This window comes from Mus pahari, chromosome 1 (genome assembly GCF_900095145.1).
Source record: "Mus pahari chromosome 1, PAHARI_EIJ_v1.1, whole genome shotgun sequence".
NCBI classification, from domain to species: domain Eukaryota; kingdom Metazoa; phylum Chordata; class Mammalia; order Rodentia; family Muridae; genus Mus; species Mus pahari.
In genome coordinates this window covers 39157827-39180828 of record NC_034590.1, presented here as the reverse complement: position 1 = coordinate 39180828, position 23002 = coordinate 39157827, and the positions used below count along the sequence as shown (strand labels likewise).

Here is a 23002-nt window from a genome sequence, read left to right as displayed (position 1 = left end):
TATATATATATATATATATATATATATATATATATATATATATACAATCAAGTCATACAAAATTGTGACAACTTTTGATTGAGCTAATTTTGGTTTGGTTTGATTTTAGGAACAGAATGTAGATTATAGTGATATGACTTCATTTTGCTGTTTGTAAAATAAAGAAAGTCAATTTTTATTCATTCTTCCTTTTCTTGTAATATTGTTAGGTGGGATGTTGAGCACTACAGACCTCACGGTGCCAAATGGAGCTGGAAATAGTCCTGTGGGTAAGTGTTTGCCTATTATTTAACTTTGTATGTGTCTGTTTGATCTGGGTTACTAGTAAGTATTGCCTTGAAATAGGCCTTTTATCTTCTGGATAGTTTCATGAAAATGTAACAGTTTTCTGCAGTAGCCCTGCTTCATCCCCTACACATTGACCATAAGTTCAGAAATCTATTCATTTAGTATGTACTAAGTGCTTTCTCCATACCAGGCGTTTTCTTTGCTAAACACTAAGTTGCTCTAATGCAACATTTATAGCAAGATCTTTTTTAAAAGCATATTTTAAATGTATTTTTGACAGTCTCATATAGATGTATACATATCTCTCACACACACGAACACACATGCATAATGTACCTTGAAGATATCCTTGCCTACTATTCCCCTTCTTACTCCCTCAATGCCCCTCTATGCCCACACAGCCTCCTCCTTCTTTTCTTTTTTAAATAATCCACTGAGTTCAGTTAGTGCTACTTGGCTTGCCAGTGAGAATGAAACCATCCACCAGAGCATAGACACCATACCAACAACTACAATCCCATGGAAAAATGACCTTCCCTCTCTCAGTAGCTGTTGTTAACTGCAACAACTCCTCTACTAGAGGTGGAGTCCCTCCCTAATCCAATGTTGAATGCCTTGATCTTGTGCAGGCAGTCAAGAGTTTCTGTAAGTTGGTGATTGTAGTGGTCATGTCATGTCATGTCTGGAAGCTAGCAGACAGCATTTCTCAGTATTCCCCCTGATCCTCTTCTTTCCATCCTTCTTACATGAAGCTCCCTATGCTTTCATGGGGAGGCTCATAATAGATCATCCCGTTGGGGTTGAATACTCAGCCGTCACTTAGGGCTTTCATTAAGTTTGAGTCTCTGCATTGACTATTGCCCATTGCAAAACAGCTGCTCTGTCTAAGAATTGACAGCAGCTAACATATTTAGAAGGCAGTTTGGCAGTTGCCTTCTAAGATCATGTCTTAGAGAGATGCTTTATATAACTTTTGTCACCACTAAAGTTAAACTATTGGCAAAGGACTTTATTTTAAAACACCATTAAATGGTTTCAGAAATTAGAGTACAAAGAAATGTGTGTATACTACTCAAGTTAGAGATCCAAGCGATTTCTCTTATGGATATGCTTTGGTGGTCATGTGTAGAACATTCATAGTTTGTCATAGTTATAGGCTTTTTCACTTTAGGATTATCCCAGCACGTGTGATTAAATCTAAAGCCTCATACATCATCAACGAACACTGTTAAGTAGCTCTATTCCCAATATACTATGCACAGTGGATCCTAAACAATAGTTTAGCACCATCTAACTTAAAACAAAACAAAATGGTATGATGCAAATAGTGTGGCTACTAAAGGAGACTCTTTCTGGTTCACTATACTTAGGGTCCAGCCTCTGGATTCTCGGTGGTTTAAAGATGTGTCATAATAGGGCTGGAAAGATGGCTCAACAGTTAAGAATATTTGTTGCTCTTTCGGTTTAGACCCTAGCACCCGTAATGGAAGTTTACAACTATAACTCTGGTTCCAGAGGATCTAATACCTTCTGTCTATGCTGGGTTATCATACATACATAACACATGCATACATACATAATATATTCATTGATATGCAAAACATTTATACACATAAAATAACTGATTTTAAAATATATTTAAAACTATGTCATAGCTTGCCTGTCCTTTCAGTCCTGACATGTGGTAAAGATAGATTATGATGTTGATGTTATGTTTGTACCACATTAAATGATATTTTAGTGGATTTAAATGGATTAAGAAAAACACTATAGGGTTTTAAGAGATCAAATGTAGGGAAGTATATAAAGGTTTTACTATCAGTTATACACTGGGACTGCTATGCTCATATATGTATATTTTCAAATATATATGGTTTATTTAATTGCAACCCAGCTTTATTTATTGTCTGGATTCAAATGTACTCTTTTCATACACACTTACATTTCCCCTCCTTGACACCAATAAGGCGGTATGTTTAGAGCCCACCTGTATTAAGATTGGGCTGATACTCCAGAAGGCTGGAGCCTGTGTAAAGTACCAGAAATAAACAGTACCTCTTAATAGCCACACTATTTGTATACTTTTTTTTTTTTTTTTGGTAATTCAATGATCTTGGTCTATTATTTGGGACCTTTGTGCATAGTGCATTGAGAATATAACTATTCAGTATTATTTGTTTAGCAGGTGTGAAGCAGTGAATTTAATCACCACGTGTGTACCCAGCAGTATTTTAGTGTCTTAGTGTGAATATGGGATATACCTGTAACCACAGCATTTCAGAAGTCATATGGAACAAAGAGAATCCTGGGTTCTAGACCAGCCTGATCTACACAGCAGGTTGTAGCAAGCCTATATTCAAATTAAAGTGCCAAAAATCTATATGACTTTCACTTGCTAATTCGCATCTGATACTCCCTTTTATTGGAACACTCAAAAGATGTAATGATGTAAGATGGTCTTCATACATGCTTTTGACAGCTTACAGTCTTTATTAAAAGGTTTGAAAGAGCCGAGCAGGATTGGCGCATGCCTTTAATCCCAGCATTTGGGAGGCAGAGGCAGGCGGATTTCTGAGTTTGAGGCCAGCCTGGTCTACAGAGTGAGTTCCAGGACAGCCGGGGCTACACAGAGAAACCCTGGTTTGAAAGATTGCAGTGGTTATAAAATATCTAAACCCTTAATCCATTTTCTGACACTCTGTCTAAAGAAATAAGCTAGGGACTGGAGAAGTGGCTTAGCAGTTAAAAGTATTGGCTGCTCTCGCACAGGACCTGGATTCAGTTCCCAGCACCCACATGGAGGCTCATGTCTGTCTATAACTCTAGTTCCAGAGGATCTGATGGTTTCTTCTGGCTTCTGAAGGTTACCAAGTGCCCATATGGTACAGATACACATAAAGGAACACACACATTCACAGAAAGATTAATGAATCTTTAGAAAAGGAAGTAAAGTAAAACTGTAAAGGGTCATGCTAATGTTATGGTAGTGAAGAATGGGACGAAACAGGCATAGTCAGCAATGTGAAAATTAGGGAAATCTCAAAGGAGGGGTTTTATTGTTGTGATTTAAAACTATGCAGAAAATATACATATAGAAAAAAAACCATGAGGAATCCCAAATGGATTCCAGTAGTTAGGGTTATAACAATAAATGTTTCTTCCTTTATGTTTTAAACTTTATGTGACATAATAATGATAGTATCCCTAAAGTCATACAATTTTTATTATAATAAATTGCTTTTTTGGTGTTTTTTCCCCCCTGATTTGATGCTTTTTGTTTTGTTTTCCATCTGTCATTGAAAACTTAAACTGGCAGTTGTACATGCTATAACTTACATAGCTCTGTCATGGTGACTGTCTATTTGTTTATAATTTACTATATACACTTCACTGCTGAGAGTATAAATGTATTACTCAGCTTATATTGTAGCTCAGATGTTTATTTAACTTTTGGCCTATATTGTAACGTCAAGATTGGGAAAACAATTGATATATTCAGCACCTTCACTTAAAAAAGATTGTGCGGCTTGGTGGACGGGAATAGTGTATATGTGTGTGTTTGTGTATGTTATATGTATGTTTTGCATACATGTACTTTCTCCCCAGCCTCTAACTACTTTTTTCTTAAAAATGTATTGAGAAAGAAAAATATATTGGACTAGAAATAGAAAAGTTCAAGAAAAATCTGGAATTGTTTCATGTTGAATGAAAATGAAGGTTGGGGATTGCATGTGCCAGAAGAGTGGAAGCTAAAAAGACAAATGAACTGGATTGTGTTGGATGAACAGTTCTATAAAGAGGACATGGGAGTGGCAGAGGATAACATTGATACAGGGATTTAAAACATTATTTTGAGATGACAGATTTATCTAGAAAAAGTAGCCCCTGAACTAAAAATTAAGGGAAATGAAGCAGAAATTTGTCATCGTATTGCATGAGAACTGATGAAGCCTCTGGAAGAGGAGAAAGTTGTATCTTTAGTGCAGTCCACCCAGGACAGATGAAGAAAGATTGGATTTTGAAAGAAGGGCACAATTTTTTTATTAAATATTTCTGATATGATCCATATTGTCCATTACGTGTGAATTGTCATCAAACTAAGTAAATGTGTCATTGATTATTTCAAAATCATGATCTTTTTTGGTATCTTAGTAAGTTTTATATTTTCACATAAATGATGTTTTATGATGTTACTATGTATTTCTGCATATGTATTGAATAGTGTGCTGAGCATGTCAGTTTTCTTATTTGTCACTGAGTAACCCTGGCTGGCTTGAAGCTCAATATGTAGACCAGGATAACCTCAAACTCACACTGCTCTGCCTGCCTCTGCCTCCCAAGTACTAAAATTAAAGGTGTGTGCTACCACTTCCAATTTGAATCTTGCTTGAGGTTTTTAGAGTCCGCTGAAGTTTGCTTGACAGCTGGACTTCAAAAGTGGTTTCATAGTAAGCCATTAATGATATAGTCATCTACTGTTTAGTGCTAGAAGAGCAGAAGTCCTAAGGCCATGGAAAAACTTGCCATCCACTTGAATACATTGCTTCAAATGACAGGGTTCAGAGTCTGAACTATGAGATGAACTGATGTAATGGAACAACATACCTTCTACCAATAGGACTGTAATTAAGATGAGGCCTGTTCAATTTCTGGAGGCATAGGTATATGGTTTACTCAAGAGTGTTTTTGTTAGGATAATAAGCTACCATTCAAGTTTTAACAATAATCATAACAACTTAAATTTATTCAATTAAAAAGACAAATCATCCTGTGCAGTGTCCCCATTATAGAACTTAAACAGAAGCTGAGAGGCATGCACCCCCCACTGTAGAACTTAAACAGAAGCTGAGAGGCACGCACCGATATAGTCTAAGAGAATAACAAGCTTGCACTTGAGATTAGCTTCAGCCTGGCATGTTGCCAGACACTTACATCATCCTTTACTCACTATCTGCTGCAGTGCCCTGGTGGAACACTAAGATACCGTGCTTTTAACTCCCCTTCCACTCTTGTAACTTGATTCTCGTGGTTTGCTATGGTCTCATATAAAATACATTATAGATTTCACATGGGAAAGAAGCATTCATGCTTCTTAATGATGTATGCATATAAATTACATTTTTGCATCATCTAATAATAATACTAAAATAGTGAGGGGTTTTGTTTGGTTTTTGTTTTAGATTTTAACTTAGGTCCATGAAATAGCCTTTCAAGTATTGGAGAGTCAAAACACACATTCTTGCAATTATATATTAACAGAAACTTCATTAACCTTAATGCTCTGTAGTATAAAACTCTATTAAGTTCTTCTAACTTTGAATATGATATTTGTAAAATATTTTTTATCCTCCAGATAACAAAATCTGGATTAGCTCTTGAGTGAGATCTGTTCTGCTCCATAACTGAATGACTTAGAGAAAAGGTGATGTTTTTCTCTCAACAACCGCACTGCTCTTTGAAGCTTACAGGAGATACAGGAAAAGAGATTGAGCCCTGATTGAATAAATACCCTTCAAGACATCGAAAGCAGAGTACAGGAAATAGCCTCACAAAATTAATGAAAATAACAGTCCACACAGCAAAATAAAGTCACACACAAATAGAATTGCCATGTCACATGGTAAAATTTTTGCAAGTGTGAGAACTGGTTGAAATAAAGGGCAGGGAAAAAATGTAGTCATCTTCCAAGTGCACCTTCTGAGCGGGCATGGCAGTTCTCAGATGCCACTGCCTTTCTTGTATTCAGGTGCCAGCTTCTGAGTATATTAGTTAGGAGTCTACAGAGTTGATTCTATCATAGTTGTCATACAAATATTTTTATAATAGTATTTTCAATTTTTTTATTTTAAATACTTAAGTAATATTTATAAGAAGATAATTATAGTAAGGCCTCTATTTAAAACTTTATCTTCCCAAACTTTTACCATCTTTCTAAGCATAGTAATGATTTAAGTTTTCATTTTTATTATTTATTTTATGTGTGGGGGTGTTTTACCTGTCTGTGCTCTACCTGTTACCCTAAGAGACCTGAAGAAGGCACCGGATCCCTTACAACTGTAATTACAGGTGGCTGTGAGCTGCCATGTGTATGCTTAGCATTGAACTCTGGTCCTCTGGGAGAGCAACCTTAACTCTTAACCACCAAGCTATCTCTCTCCCCCCCTAATTCAAGACTGGCAAACGAGCTAAGCAGGTAAACATGCTTGCCCCCAGATCTGATAGGCTGAGTTCAGTTTCCACATGATAGAAGATAAGAACCAACCCATATAAGTTATCCTCTGATTTCCAGGCATGCCCCTCCTCTACAAATAAATGTAATTTTATTTGGTTGGTTTTTTTTTTTCCTTTTCCTCCTCCTCCTCCTTCTTTTTCTTCCTCTTCCTCCTATTCCTTCTCCTCCTCCTCCTCCTTCTCCTCCTCCTCCTCCTTCTCCTCCTCCTCCTCCTCCTCTTCCTCCTCTTCTTTCTCCTCCTTCTTCTGGTTTTGGACCTTATGAATTTTATCTCTTTTTGCCTTTTTTAATCCCTTGTTTTCATGCAATATACTCTTTTGTGTTGTGAGTAAACTGTCAAGGTTCTTTGTGTATATTATTCTTTAAGAATTTCCTGCATTTCTTGCTTAATTGCCAGAGATTATACTTACTTGTGCCTTACTTGGTTCTCCATCAATTTTAATAGATTATTTTGCTGGACAATAATGGTTTATTATAGGCTGTGAAATACACTATTCTTTGCTTTCCTTACTTTTAGACTTTCTGACCTAACTGTTATTCTAATATTTCTGCCCCTGTGAGTTAGTGTTTTTTTCCATCATAGCTTTTTGGGTTGTTTGTGTTAAGTAAATGAGGGGGGAGGGGAGGGAAGGAGGGGAGAGAGAGACAGAAAGAATGAACACATGCACATGGCATGTGCTTCGAGGTCAGAAGACAACCAAGTTTTCCTTTTGCTACTTTATAGGATCCAGGGATCAAAGACAGGTTGTGCTGCCTGCACTCAATCACATTTACCTACTGAGCCATCTCATTGACCTCGCCTTATTGCTTAGTATTGTTTCTTTGCTTTTTATTTTTAATTACGTCTATTTATTTTATTATGTATATGTGTGGGGGTATATGCATTTGTTTCTGCAATGTGTGTGGAAATTGAAGGATATGCTGTTGGAGTTGGTTTCTCTATCACCATGTGGGTCCCAGGACTTGAACTCAGATCATCAGTCTTGGTAGCAAGTCTTGGTCCATTTTGTCAACCTTTCTTTGTATTTTTGAAATCATGAAGAAGTTCATTGCTCATGTCTGTTTGAAGTTCTGAGCACTTTCTTTCTCATGGTTTCAAAAATTTTCAGATATTTCAGTGAATAGGTTATTTGAGCTATTGACTATCTTAGCTCCTTTTGCTTTAGTTTAGTTTCTTGGAAATTTGATTTCATTGCTTTTATATTTATCTGTATGTGTTTCTGTCTTAACCTTGTTTTCCATCCCAGAATAATTCCTCTGCTTCATCTTGTCTATAGATGCTTCCTGCCTGGTTCTTTAATTTCCAGAATTTCTACTTGGTTCTTTTTTTCACCTTCTCAATTTTCTTATGGATTTTTTTTTCTCCAATTTTAAAGTTTTTTCTCCAAGTGACTTATTTGTTCCCTTCCCCATGTCCCTTCTGTAAGGTGGAAACTGTACTAAGTTGGAGAATTTTGTTTTGTTTTGTTTTTAGAGCCAGGGGTATTAGTATTCAGTAAGGCAAAATATGGAGTTAGCAATATGAAAAGTAGTAGAGAAAATACTGTTTATAGGTTTAGAGAAAAGGATAAACTCAGAACCTTTTCCAAGGATAAAGAAGTTGCAGAATATCAGTCAAACACTTAAAGTACAAAAATATACATTATTCCTTTTATTATTATACATATTTATTAGGACTGGGCATGCCGGTGATAAGGTGCCACGTGGAGGTCAGAGGACAACTTGTAGGAATCAGTTCTCTCTACCATGCCAGTCCTGAAGAACAAACTCAAGCCATCATGCTGGATTGCAATGTCTTTACCCAATAAGAAACATCTTGTTGGTCACCCCCATTTCAAGATTTCAAGATACAAGTACAAAAGTAGAAGAGATTTAAAATATGAAATACAAATGAGTATCTGTCAAAATAATAGTACAATATTAATGACATTGTTTTTTATTATAAATAGTAAACTTTATATGTCATAAAATTCTTATATTTTTTATAAAATTAATTATCTAAGTTTATAAAATTAATCATTTTTAAAAACTTATATACATATATATGTATATAGGCAGTTAGCATTATTTTAGATTTATTAAACTATTTTAATGACTCTTTACATGTTAATAAGCAACTGTTTTTCCCTTTCCCAGGGAATGGATTTGTAAACTCAAGGGCCTCTCCAAATTTGATTGGAAATACTGGTGCAAATAGTTTAGGCAAAGTCATGCCTACAAAATCTCCCCCGCCACCAGGTGGTGGCAATCTTGGAATGAACAGTCGGAAACCAGATCTACGAGTTGTCATTCCCCCTTCAAGCAAGGGCATGATGCCCCCACTTGTAAGTTGACCCACTCTTTAGCTTTGTTCTTTAAACACACAGTTTATACTTGTCTGTATTTTTCTCTGAGGTCTTTTAAGACTCCACAGTGTCCATTGGTTTTCTTAATAAATTTTCTATTCAAAATTTGAATTTGAAGAAAGATATTTAAGTGCTTAAAAACCAAATTATTGAAATAAGAAGTAAAACTGCTTAATGGTTATTTAAAATAAAAGCTAAATATGGAGAGAGTATTATACTCAATTTTAATTTTCTCAGGCTGAAAACTCTCTTTAGATATTTGACTTCAGTTTATGAATTAAACATGTCATTTCTGTTCTGTACTTCACCATTTTCAACAATATGTGCATTTCAGTGTGGAATAATGAAATTATTTGCTAGAAAATTTTGTATAGCAAAGAGAACTATTATAGACTATCTCGGGAAGAATGCTTGCAAACTGGATGGAATTATTCTTTAAAATTTTTCTTTGCTTATTCCTTTTACATAGCCCTTCTCTTTGACCAGAGTCTAATACTTCCTACTTTACCTCTTGAGAGTCTTTACAGTTTTAGAATCATTTGTTCTTGAATTGTCTTTTTGTGTGAAGAACAGAATGTATATGCTCCTTAGTTTCTTGTAGATGGTTTTAGAATACACATGCAAGTTTTAAAGACATTGTGAGTTCAGTAGCAGTTTGACTGTTAGCACACTAATATATATGATAAGCCAGGTGCTCGGTCTACTGTGCAGTTTCTACACTTGCCATTTGCGTTTTGCTAAATGAAAGTGATGCCATAAGGCTCAGGGAGTGATTCTACATTTGGGTAATTTTTCATCAGTAATTTGTTAGGGTTATTTTCTCATTTAGTTCTCAATTAGGCTATGATCATAGCAAGGTAGAGATGAGAAAACAGAACTAAAAGTTACTATTTATCCAAGATAGCAGTACACATGCCCATGATCCTTAAGTCATATTTTGTTTAAATCTCAGACTCTGCATTAGATAAATAAAAGTGTGGGGAGGGCTCTTTGATTTGGGAAAGCAAAAATTTTAAAATAAGTTGCTTTTAACTTTATACTGTTAAAAAAATTCATTTTAGTGCTGCTAATTCACAGTGGTCAGATAGATCATCTAGAGGCCATATGGAGAAAGATATTGGTGCTCGTGTGATCAGTGAATTGCTGGAGGTCAAGCATGCAGTGAAATTCCTGAAGTCCCTGTGTAGGTTAAGTTTGTCTTCTCTATAGAAGACTCCTATTTAGGAGTCTGTAGAAGTCCTATAGAAGACTTCTCTATTGGACTCCTGTCTTTCCATCTTGAGCCCCACTGAGTGCACCACATAATATAAGACCTGGAAAGGCCTCCTGAAAACCCAGCTGGCCACTGCAGTGAGGACAGCCTTTGTATGAGTCATTTTCTTTTCCATGGGATACATACAATGAGGGGTGAACAACAAATATTGTCACCTCTAGTGCATTGAAGACACCACACTGTGTCTGGCAATGCAGAAAGGACAGTATTGCTACTTGGTTCCGAAGCAAGAAGACATTGATGGTGAGAACTATGAGAGTAACAAGGTGACTGAGAAGGCAATCTGAGGCACATCACAGAGGGGATGATAGAAGGAAATAGTCACTGGCCTGCCCATCTTCCACCTTTAGAGGGGTTTAAATTAAGTATACTGAAGGTAACCACAGCAACAAGAACTTTCAAACCTAGTCTAGTTCCTGAGAAAGGAAAGTAAAACTTCACAGTGGCAGGGCCAACAAGGTAAAATAGTAGAAAATTTCCAAACTGAAATATAAGAACCAAAATTAGACATGATCTGAGAGCTACAAGACTTTATCGTGTAGTGCAACATGTATGAAAGTGGAGTTTCAAAAAGAAGAAGAGTAGGAACAGTGGTCTAAGGGAGGTAACAGTCACCAAGTAAAATAAATACTTCCAGTGTGCATATGCACAAACATACACATGCACATTGGAACTGCTAAAAGCAAAGGGCAAATAGAAATGCTTAAAGACAGCCAGTTAATGACCTGAAGACCAAAGATAGAAAATCACTACTATACCTCTCTTCAAGCTGGTAAACAATGAAGCAACAATAAACACAAAAATCTCACATCACTATACCCAGCAAAAGTGTTCTTAAAAAATAAATGCAAAGCCTTTTCAAACTAAAACCAGGAATTTCTTGCCAGCAGAAATACTCTACAGTTTTTCTTGTTACAGTTACAGTTTTCTTGAAGAAGTAATACTAGTGTCATCAAAATCTTGACTGTATGCAGAGAAACAAAGAACAGAAGGAATAAAAGAATAAACAGTTTATAAACCTTTTACTTTAGAACAGCTTTTGATTCATTGGAAAGATTACTAAAATCATAAGGTTCCCTTATACTTCATATACAATTCTTTCAACAGTTTATATTACTATGACAGTATTAACAATTATGACCCAGTATTATAAATTATTATTAACTAAAGTTCATATTCACATATATTTCATAAGTTTTTAAACTTATCTCTTTCTTCATGCCAGGAGCCACTAGGTTTTATAGCATATTTCATTTATTAATCTTGTCTTCTTCAACTCTAATAGGCTGTGAGAGTTTCTAAGACTTGGCTTAAGTGACCTTGGCGTTTTTGAGGAACACTGCTCACGTATTCTATAGAATGTCCTTCAGTTAATGTTTGTTTGAGGCTTTTTCAGATTAACTTGGAGTTACTAGTTTAGAAAGGTAGGAAGTGTCATTTTTATATTAAGTTAAGAGATACTTAGGGAACATTTCACCAAAATAGACCATTCTATTTCATAAAATAAAATTTAGCAGATTTATAAGAACTGACTCTGTCCATAATCAGTAGAAATCAGTCTCAGAAAGGTATCTTAATATAGAAATATAACTATAAGTTTACCTTTAAAAATATTTTTATTATTTTAAAATTTTACACAGTGTATTTTGATGAATACACTCCCACAACTCCATCCAGATATCCTCCTACCCACCCAAATTTGTGTCTTCTTTCTTTAAAACAAAACAAAATTTTCAAAGTCCCTTTGTGGTGTCATTGTGGAAACTGTCCTGGAGTATGGTCTATGAGGGATCATAAGGTTAAAGGAAACTGACTCTCCATCTCTTAGCAGCACTTTGACAATAGCTTCTCAGCTAGGGCTGGGACTTTGTGTCCACTTGTTCCAACTCCATGCTGGGAATTTGTCTAGCTTGAGCTTGCAGGGGTTTATACAGTCCACCACAGTCACTGAGAGTTGATAGGTACAACTGCTCTGTTGTATCCAGAAAACACTTTGCTTGTGGTCATCCACCACCTCCAGCCCTTAACATCTTTCTCTTCCCTCTTCTCTTATGATCCCTGAGCCTCACACTTTTACATAATCTGTGGGCCTCAGAAAAAATATCAAGGGAAATTTAGCAGTACATATAGCTAGTAGTCAGGTCAAGAGTGCTTCTTGCTCTAGTGGAAAACCATATTTCAATTATCAGGACCTACATCTCCAAGGGATCTGATGCTCTGTTCTGGCCCCCACAGGCACCCATATTCATGTTCATAGACACACACAATTTAAAATAAATAAATTGTTTAAATACCCATAACTAACTGAAATCAAAAATACAAAATTCCAAAATGTTGAGGACCATCAAGAGTTTTTCTGGAGAAACTGTATAGCATTAAATGCTTGTATTAGAAAAGAAGAAATGTCAGGGATTGCCAGATGGTTTAGCAGATGTCTTCATTAGGGTTTCCATTCCTGTGACCAAATATCAAGTTGGAAAAGAAAGGATTTATTTGACTTATAGTTCCATATCACAGGTCATCATCAAAGGAAGTCAGGACAGGAACTCAAGTAGGCCAGGAACCTGCAAGCAGGAGCTGATGGAGAAGCTGTGGAAGAGTGCTGCTTACTGACTTGCTTTCCATGGCCTGCTCATCCTGCTTTCTTATAGAACCCAGGACCACTAATACAGGGATGGTACCACCCATAATGGATTTCACTAATGTTGAAAATCCTCTCCAGTTTGACTAACCCAAAGCTAGGGAGGCATTTTCTCCATTGAGGTTCTCTCCTCCCAGATGACTTTATTTTGCATCAAGTTGACATAAACCTATACCAGCACAGCATGCAAACTCACCTGCTCCCAAAGGTGACAGCCCAACTTCAATCCTGAGAACTCACAGGGTAGGAAGAGAGAACTGACTCCTGGACATTGACCTTTAACCTACACACATACACACCTGTGAATGCACACACTGAGAATAAATAAAATTATTGATAAGGATGAAAAGAAGGTCCCAAGTTAGTAACCATAGCTTTTACTTTGAGAAAGAAGAGAAAATTTAATCCAGAGTAAAAGAAAAGAAAAAAAAAATGTAGCAGGAACTTTAAAATGGAAAAAAGAGTAGAGTCAAAGAGTCAAAATGAAAAAAAAAAAAACCTTGTTTTTTCTTTCCAGATTAATATAATTGATCATTTTTCTAGCCATGCTGACCAAAGACAGTAGACATAGGTTCTAAATACCAAGGATGGGAGGGGAGCAAAATGCAAAGGTTGCAGAAAGGAGATGGCACAGACAGTCCTGACACAAGTACAGACTACCAGGAAATTACTCAATTTACCTAAGTGCTAAATAAAGTTGTATTTTTCTTTTTAAAATCTTCCAAAATAGAAATTCCAGATCTAGATGGTTTCACTGCCAAACTATCAAACATTTAAGGAAGAATTAATAGCAACTCTTCACTATTTCAGAAAGGAAAAAAAAAATGAGTACTTCTCCCTCATTTTATTAGGCAGCATCTATCTTAATACAAAACCAGAATAAGGCATTGTAAGCAAAAATAACTATAAGCCAGTTTCTTCATGGACTGTCTAGACACAGAAATCCTCATGTACTTTCTAGTTCTGTCTGTTGAGAATTCCTTGAGTAATTTCATCTAGTCGCTGAGTGTACCTGGTGCTCTCTCTGATTGTGGTATCTAAATACCATTATCTAATTCAAAGGCTAAGGGCTCCCTTGGGGAAGTGGTGGGTTGTAGGGAAGCACAAGATAAGCCAGAGGAGCCAGGGAATAAGGATGTAGTTATCGAAAGGTCCCAGGGACCATTCTTTCAAAATAAATCCCAGTTTGCCAAAACTAGAAAAATTTAAATTACAGTAGTTTGAGGTTATAACCCAAGGAAAAGGGAATGCTCATTCCATCATCCAAATACAATTAAATGAATAAGGAACTGGCAACACCTCCTCCTTAGTAACAGATCTAACTTGGAAGAATTTTAAGAATAGAAAAGCTGGGCCTTAAAGCATGCCTTTAATCCCAGCACTCAGGAGGCAGAGGCAGGCAGATCTTGAACTCAAGTTCAGGGCCAGCTTGGGCTAAAAAGTTTGGTCCAGTTCCAGGAGAACACAGAGAAGCTCTGTCTTGGAAAAACAAACAAACAAAAACAACAACAACAACAAAAAGATTAGGAAACAGTTTTAGAATAGCATAGTAGGGACATAACTGTTATAGGCAAGTCAGTAAGTAAATGCTGCAGGTGATGGGCAAACATTTAAAGTGAACCATTTACAAACTATCAAACTTTCTGTACCTAAATATGTGTTGTTTATAAAGGGGAAATTGTGCTTTTATAGTGGAGAATCCTGGAGAACATTACCTTAGTTTAAGTAACTGGCTTAACACCACTAACAGTAAAACAAAAAGAAGACATCTGCCTTCTGATACGGTCAGGTATTTTTTCAAAAGTTCATGTCCAAGGCTGGTGGGATCTAGGTGAAGTGCAAAACTTTACAATTGGGACCCCTAGTCTCAACAGTTTTTTGGGGATGTTAACCACAGAAAGCTGGGTAAAGTGTGTAGAGGAGCTCTCTGCAGGTGCTCTCTGAGTGCTGTGGATTAAAATGGTTAAAATACAAATGTGTATAACAAAGTATGCCTGAAAAGAGCAACCACTAAAGTGGCTTCTTGAGCACCTTGTAGGTAGGCAATACCTGCTCGGAGCTTTCTAAAATTAAAAAAAAAAAAAAAAAAAACTTAATAAAATCATATCTAGTCACAGAAAGAAAAGAACAAAATCATGAACCCCATGGAAAATTAAAACTTTGTCATATGAGCTATATATACCTTTTTCTCTGTAGATTAAAGTTACACTGTATTTTATATACAGCAAGAGTTTGACATTATTTTGACATCTGTCTTGCAAGTTGGAGATAACGAAATGATATGTCTGAGTGAACTATATTTTTCCACTTGTACACTGAGTGCTTGTTTTGTTGAGTAAGTCATCAGTTCATTCATTTGCAGAGAAACCTAATTTAAGATTATGACTCTGTACCAGTGAGGCTTAGGACTCAAGTAAAACAGAAAATATCAATGAGCAGACTGTTTCTAGCTTAGTATTCATAGTATTTCATAACCACTTAAAAGGAGAAAACCTGTCGCACTCATTTTTATTGTTTTTAAAGTTTAACAGTTCCCTTCCAGTCTCTTCTTTTTCATATGCAAGGCTTTACTCCACTAAGATAGTTTTATTCCTGGGAACACTGTTATTTGCAAATGGTAAACATATATTATTACTCAAAACTATAGCATTTATTAGTAAACACATATTGTGTTTTATGATGTGTTGACCACTGGGAAAATAAAACACACAACAGTTTTCTAACAATAGAGTCTGGTAGTAGACAGACATGTAGACTGTCTGGCCAGATGGGGTAGTTATGCAGGGATTAAATGTATAAGTACACAGTGTTAAACTTGGAAGTGTCCCAGAAGCAATGGCTGTGTGTAGGAGAAGCCCATGTAAAAGGAGGTAGGATTAAGGGACAAGATGGGGCTTTAAATCATTGACTAGAGAATTTAAAAGAATTTTCCTTTATTTTGAAAAACCAACTACAATATAGAGGCAAGTATTATATACATCATTTGCTATGTATAGAACCTCTGTAAAGTTGCAAACAGCTACTAGAATACAAATGCCATGTTTTTCTAGAGAAAGATCTTGTTGCAAGTTCCAACAGTCTTAGTTAACTCTCTTGTCCCTCTTATGTGCTGAGTACAGTCGGAGGAAGAGGAATTGGAGTTGGTGAGTGTGGTTTCCTGCTTGAACAGAGTTGAAAAATTATAAATAGTACTAATTATTTTAAATGTTTTAATTTAACCTTTGTTCCTTTGTTACAAAGATATTTTTCTATTTGTTTTCCACTATCCAAACATTTTTTAATCAAGAAATACACCTACTGCCACTACTGATCCTAGTTTTTATGTTTATTGCTGTATGTATTGGTCCCTTTTATTTGAGGGGTAAAGGAGAAGTCATATTGAAGTAACTTGTAAAAACAGTAGCTATCCATGAGCACAAGATACTTTAAGCTTTTTTGCTAAGAAAGTACACAAAATACCTTATGTGGCTTTCGAAATTATTAAAGTGTTTTTAGAAAATGACTTCATCCTCCGAGTCCCTGAGATCGTAACACAGAATCTTGTGTTATGTTTCTTTCTTTCAAAAAAGATTACATCATTTTTGGTGAGGTCACCTTTTTCAGAGTTGATTATTTCATCCTGCATGAGACAGTCTGAACCACAAGGGGGTTCCCTGTTTACAAAAAGAAGTGTCTGTGATTGAACATACACACATTTACTTCTGATGAGGAATATTTGATTCTTAAAAGCAGCTGTTACCTGTTTTTCCAAAACAAATATTTTCTGTTGTTTTTTTTCCTCTGGAAAATAAACTTGAGTAAAAATAACTTAGCTCTTTGTTGGGAACTAAAACTCAAACTCAGTGGATATCATCATATGCATTCCAAGTCATTTGCTAATTAGATGACTCCTGTGTAAGGGGAATAAGAACTTGTGAGTGTTCCAGTTTTAGCATGGGCAGGGGTTAGGAGTGCATGAGAGCATGGGTGTAAAGGCATCCACTAGTTTCATTTCCTTATGATGATATATTTATGCATGCTGGTGTGTTTTTCAGTTTCTTTTCAAATAAGTTTCTTTATTCTTTATCCTTAAAATAAGAGATGATCTTTTATCGGTTCTGTGCTTGCTCATTTTTGGATTGGTATATGAAATATACTCACTGATTAGCTATAAATGTGATGCTAGATTATACAATGAATATCTTTGGGGGGAAATTCTTGAGTTAAGGATACCACTAATGGTTGCATTATGGTTCAAACTGAAATAATTCATCTTATATTAGATCCCGCTCTTTACCCTTATATTATTGTCCTAAGTGCTTTAATTATCTATCACTGTGTTGCCCTCTAGTGGTTCTGAAAGTCACTTACTCGTGGAGCACACTGCTGCAGGGATCTAGCTGGTGGGCAGACCAAGTATGGAGGGTCACTATGTCTACAGTCTTTGAAGTCATACCAAGAAGTTGTCATGAAGATGCAACTCCAAAAAGCCCAGAGTAGGGATAGCCTACACAGAACCATCTCAACACTATTTTTTACCTAGTTTTATTTGAGACCAGATTAAATCCCTCCCTCAAAAACTCATTGAAATTATTGGCTCAGTGCTGAGACTGAACTGTTTCTCCACCATACCAATTTCTTCATTGTCATACCAATGTGTGACAATGTGTGACTTTTTACCTTCCTTGAAATGACACTTAACTGCAGAATTTCCGAGATAGTTTCTGAGTGTGTTGAAATGTAGAAATCATGAAGATAAGAAAGATCTCTAGAAAGTGTAGTCAATTACATTCTTTAAAAGTTTAAGCTAATTCCAACTCTAAAAATTAAAGTGCAAGGAAGAATTAGAAATGCAGTTCTCTAGAATTCAGAAAGTTACTCAAAGCAGTTTGTGCCCTAAATATTTGCTGATGGCTCTGATCCAAAGTGAAGTGAAAGAAAGGAGCCAGCTAGCTCCTGGGCCTGTATTGAGGACTTCCCTGGTAAGAGTGAGGCCACAGTGACTGGGTTATAAGCCTTGCACTTCTAGAATAATTTTATCTCATTACAGATTTAGTGGGATGGCTGTGGATCAGAAGGAATATAAATATATTTGTCTAAGTCACCAGTGTCACCAATAATGTAAAGTTTTTAACTACAGAAAGTCTGGGGACAGTAAGAATGCTGTCTTGGGTTCATTTCTAATATGCCTCTTTAATTATCAGCAGGAGCACTGAAAACCAGACATAACAAACATGTCTGTCTTCCTTTTGTAACAAATTAAAGGGTTCAGAGAAGTAAAGTGATTTTGTCCAGGCTTAAGAAGAGGTGAATCAGTGAGTAAGACTCGAGTAATACCTGTACATCATATGGTATTCAAATGCCCTGTAAGAGGATGTGTAGGAAATACAAACTGACCTGAGAGAAGCCGGAGTCGAGATCCTCAAAAGACCATCACCTGCTAGGCACTCACGTTAGCCAGAGGCCTTCATTCATTCTAGTGCTTTCTGAAAATAGTGTAAGAGAAAATACAGTCTCATTTGGACTCTTGAGCTCTGACACAGACCCCCTAAACTGTCAGTCATTAGGCTATAACTACTTGTAAAAACAGATTATAGTTATCCTTTAGCTTTCTTGTATACAAACTGTGGAGTCTCATCTGTTCTCTGATCCTTTATCTTGGAAAAAGTCAACTTTAGGTCGGTGTGAAGGAATGGGCTATCCTAGTGTAGCTTCATCATTTTAAGAGTTGACTTTTTCTGCCAGGAATAGGCAGTTCTTAAATCCCAACCGTCAGGAGTCGGAGGCAGCTGGATCTCTGTGTGCTCAAGGCAAGGCTGATCTACATAGCATGTCTCCAACCAGCCAGGGCTACATAGACCTTCTAGGGGAAAGGGGACAAAAGGAAAAGGAGAAGAGGGCGGGGGGTTGTCAACATTTTAATTTATTCCCAACCTGGCTAAAGTACTATTATGCTGATACTCTTAATACAGTCAGTCAGTATTTAATAGCGTTTTGAAAAATACTTTATTTAAAAACTTAGAGCCTTTCCTTTCAGAAAACTTGAAGGCCAGAATGATACAGATCTGAGTGTGCTGTTAAAACCTAGCTCACCTGCAGGGGAGCAGGAGGGAAGCCATAACACACGCTACATGGGCTAAGCCATGGCCTACAGCATTAGTATGTAAGGACTGAAAAGGAAGTCGTTTTGTTCCTGTACTCTTTAAATTTATAATCTCATGTATACAAATTACTTTTGCTTCCATCAACCATTTAAAACATAAACAGACTTCATTTAATGTAGCTTGACAATACTTGTAATGATATAAAGTCCTCATTAAGTTATCACACAAAAGTGTTATCACCCATAAGGTAAGTTTCTATTTTAAGACATGCATCTGGGATTAATATGCTGTAGTCTTAAAGGGGAAAGTGAATAATTAATATAAAGATCTCTTAAATATTTAGTTATTCTCATTAATATCTTTAAGGATTTCATATCACTGTTTCAAGAAATAATGATGTCCACATAAAACTGTGAAGTGTCACATTTAAATTGAAAGTTATTTTTAAAATATTTAGTCTGAACATAAATACCACATAATTACACTTAATCTGTTCTCTGATCTCTCACAGAATGCCCAAAGGATAAGCAGTTCTCAAGCCACTCAACCTCTTGCCACGCCTGTAGTGTCTGTGACAACTCCGAGCTTGCCTCCGCAGGGACTAGTGTACTCAGCAATGCCGACAGCCTACAACACTGGTGAGCCATCTCTGGGCCTTTTCCTGGACTCTGTTCTTGCTGCTTTCTAAACAAGGGGTACTCTTATCATTTTTAGCTTGTTTATTGAGAATATTATCTCTGGGTTTTTTATTTCAAGTTTAATGTATATTTTTTAAGTGCTAAACCTTTAAAAATTTACATAAAATGAGTTGATAATAGAACAAAGTAAGTTATTTCTCCAGCATGAGCTTTTACTGCTTTTATTTTTTGCGGGGGGCGGGGGGCGAAGAGGGGGTTGAGACAGGGTCTCTCTGCAGCCTTGGCTGTCCTGGAACTCAGTTTCTAGGCTAGACTGGTCTCAAAAGCCTCCCCCTGCTTCTCAAGTCCTGGGATTAAAGGTGTGTGACACTGTGTCAGGCCTTCCACTGCTTCTTAAGAAAGAAGCAAGGAGCTGTTGTCAAGTGTGGCCAAGGAAGGGAGGAGGCAACGTGCCCAGGTATTTTTATATAGTCTTTTATTGTACACTATTTTGTTCTTCCTCTACTTTGAAGTCAGATTGTTTTGTCTCTATGCTGTAAACCTGCTTTGGGAAAGGGTAGATGTCTCTTAGGGTGTGGAAGGTACTTCAGTGTGGCAGGCAAGATGTGTTTTTCTCCTGTAGCTACTGGCTTGGTCTGTGTTGTTAGTACCTGTGGAGGAGAAGGATCTCGTTTCTCCCCACAGCCAGTCACTTTGCTGCTAAGATGAGGTTTTCATTCATTTGGTTTTTTGTTTTGTTTCAGACTTTTGATCTTAAAATATTCTTAAGACAGAAGGCTGTTAAGAAAGTTTAGGAGAAGGTGGGCAGTGGTGGCATACACCTTTCATTGCAGCACTTAGGGTGGGGAGTGGGGCAGAGGCAGGCAGATCTCTGAGTTTGAGGCCAGCCTGGTCTACAGAGTGAATTCCAAAACAGCCAGGGCTTCACAGAAAACACCCCCACACCCCCATCTTGAAACACATACATACATACATACATACATACATACATACATACATACATACATACATAGAGAGGGGGAGGATCACAGTGAAGGGGGAGGGATGCTTCTGGCTTAGCCAGATGGCCCCTATGGAGAACTGGTGTGCAGAGGGTTCCCTGTGGGTTTACCGTTCTAAGACAGGCAGAAGGAACAAGCAGTTTCACTTTCTCCCCAGTTGAGCCAAATACCTGTGGCTCTGGGAAAGAAAGAAATAACACCTTGTCTGCCACCAGAAGACTGCAATGCAAGGAAGTGACTCCTTTATGACACTCATAAGTGGACTGTGGTAGAGATCACCTAATTTTAGAGTTCAGAGTTTGGCATCAGTACTAAAACTGCTGTGTGAAGCTACCTGGAGGGACAAGCAGTTCATACCTTTGATTGGCACTTTAATTCCAGGGTTTTCAAACAACTTGCAATAGTCTTGTTGACAAAGCCTGGGGGATGACCTTTACCTTCCCAGGTACCTGTATGAAAAACACACTGTTCCAATCTGTCAGATGCTTAGTAGCCTATGAATTGTAGCCCATTGTTTGTCTTGCACAGAACTAATTCCAGAAAAGGCCAGAGCTTAAACACTTGTAGAAATCCAGTTAGAGTCCATCAGCCCCTTGCTGCATAAGAGCTTTTGAGTTAAGGGCACATCTTTTTGCCAGATGAGAAGCAGACACAGCTTAGATGGTAAGCATGTATAGGAAGCGTCCTGCACCGTTAGACTTTCTAGTTTGTACTCTGAGGTTGAGAAGATAGGCAAGAAGGGAGCTTGAGAGGTCCGATGGGCAGGTGAGTATAGCTGAGGGTGCCATTTGTATTGTGTATCAGAGTGAGTTTGCAGTATTCTGCGTGTCTCATTGCAGGCATTCCAGTATGCTCAAAATTCTACTGTAATGCTCGTTTTTAGAAACGCCACTAGTTTCTAAAGAATGTACATATGTAAAAGCATTTTAAAATATTGCATACATATATTTTTACAAAGTCTGCAAAGAATTACTAAAACACATACAGTAGAGTCAGGCTCCCTTAAAATCATATGACTCTAAACATTGGTCTCATTCCATCCAAGGTCACGTTTACGCTCCTTCTTAGAATAGCTGTTTTGTTTGTGTTTTTTCTTTTCCCATAATATTGTATATATTGTTTTTTCTTCTGTAGATACTTAGGAAATACTTGCTATTTCCAAACATGTTATTCTGGGCTCCAGCGGTCCAGCGGCCATCAGAGACGGCTCCTTGGTTAAGACTTGGTGCTACTCTTGCAGAGGATCCTTGTTTGGACCCCAGAACCCACTTCAGGCAACTCACAACTGCCTGTAACTCCAGCTGCAGCGGAGTCTAGCACCCTCTTTTGTCCTCAGTGGGAACCTTTACTCGTGTGCAGAGATACCCAGACACATAACTGAAATAATAAAAAACAAATCTTGTTTTTCAAGTGAATGCCAATAAGTCGTAGAAAGATTATATAGTGTCCAAGTCATGGTTTACTGGTAGCTTGGAGTGGAGGAGATTACACTGGGACCTCCACAAGCTGGAGACAGCAAGGGAGAGTTGACTAGAGTTGTTGCTAGCTCAGGGAAGAGTGCATCAAAGAAATAATGTTAACACTCATGAGCCATTGGGTATGTTGGTGCGACATATCAAGAAAGGAAGAACAGCTTTGAGGAGAACATGATTTCCGTTTGGGTTTTGCCAGAATTAAGGTGTTTGTGGAGATAGCCAATTATAATAGGTCAAGTGGGTTATTGGACAGGACAAGAAGTCAAAAGAGAATTATGGACTAGAAGGGTCACTAGAGTAGACATCGGGCTGAGACTCTCTGGGCATGTCAAATGTAAAAGGATAGTCACACATCACAATGGCACTTTCTCAACTCGGCCTTTTTTTTTCCCCTTAAAATACATTAATTCACTTGGAGAGCCAAATGCTTTAAACACCTTTCTTGAGACATGAGAAAAAAGTTAAAAGTAGGAGTCTCTGCCACCTTTCCTCAGAACTAGATGTAAACCCCAAGTGTTAATGATGAACTTAAGTAACTACATGTAAGTAGTATCTAATATCCCAGTAATTGTGACCAAAGCATTCGTAGAAAATAACTTGTATGTCACAGAAAGATGTTCATGAATTTGAGGTTATGTGTACAGTCGGGGAACTAGTAAGGCAAATGTAGTTGATTGTGTTGTGATATTAGTTCAGTAAGAAAGCTTCTTTGTCCTTTCTGTCCTGATGAGCATCCACACGTGGTGATTCAGGTTCAGTCCGGTGTGTCTCCTTCCCCAGAGGTCAGGTACATTTGTCTGTGTAGTAATACTGCCCTTCTTTTGTAGATTACTCACTGACCAGCGCTGACCTGTCCGCCCTGCAAGGCTTTACTTCCCCTGGAATGCTGTCTCTGGGGCAGGCGTCAGCCTGGCAGCAGCACCATCTAGGACAAGCAGCCCTCAGCTCCCTGGTGTGAGTAACTGGACATTTCCTGAGCTTTTGCATGTGGCCTGCACGTACTTCCTGTCAGTTCCCTTTTACTGT

General features: G+C 37.3%; 1 protein-coding gene across 11 annotated transcripts in view; it reads left to right on the top strand.

Annotated features, from left to right (window-relative positions):
- Mef2a (myocyte enhancer factor 2A) overlaps positions 1 to 23002 on the top strand; it is a 118188-nt gene that overhangs the window by 89917 nt on the left and 5269 nt on the right. For 7 of the 11 annotated variants that reach the window (XM_029541046.1, XM_021221480.2, XM_029541050.1 and 4 more), the window contains 5 exons: positions 210 to 269; positions 8657 to 8844; positions 15899 to 15922; positions 19374 to 19500; positions 22804 to 22930. In XM_029541046.1, the coding sequence (XP_029396906.1) occupies positions 210 to 269; positions 8657 to 8844; positions 15899 to 15922; positions 19374 to 19500; positions 22804 to 22930 (526 nt within the window). The remainder of the gene's footprint in view (positions 1 to 209; positions 270 to 8656; positions 8845 to 15898; positions 15923 to 19373; positions 19501 to 22803; positions 22931 to 23002) is intronic. The other 4 variants (XM_021221511.2, XM_021221503.2, XM_029541042.1 and 1 more) reach the window with 1 other exon arrangement.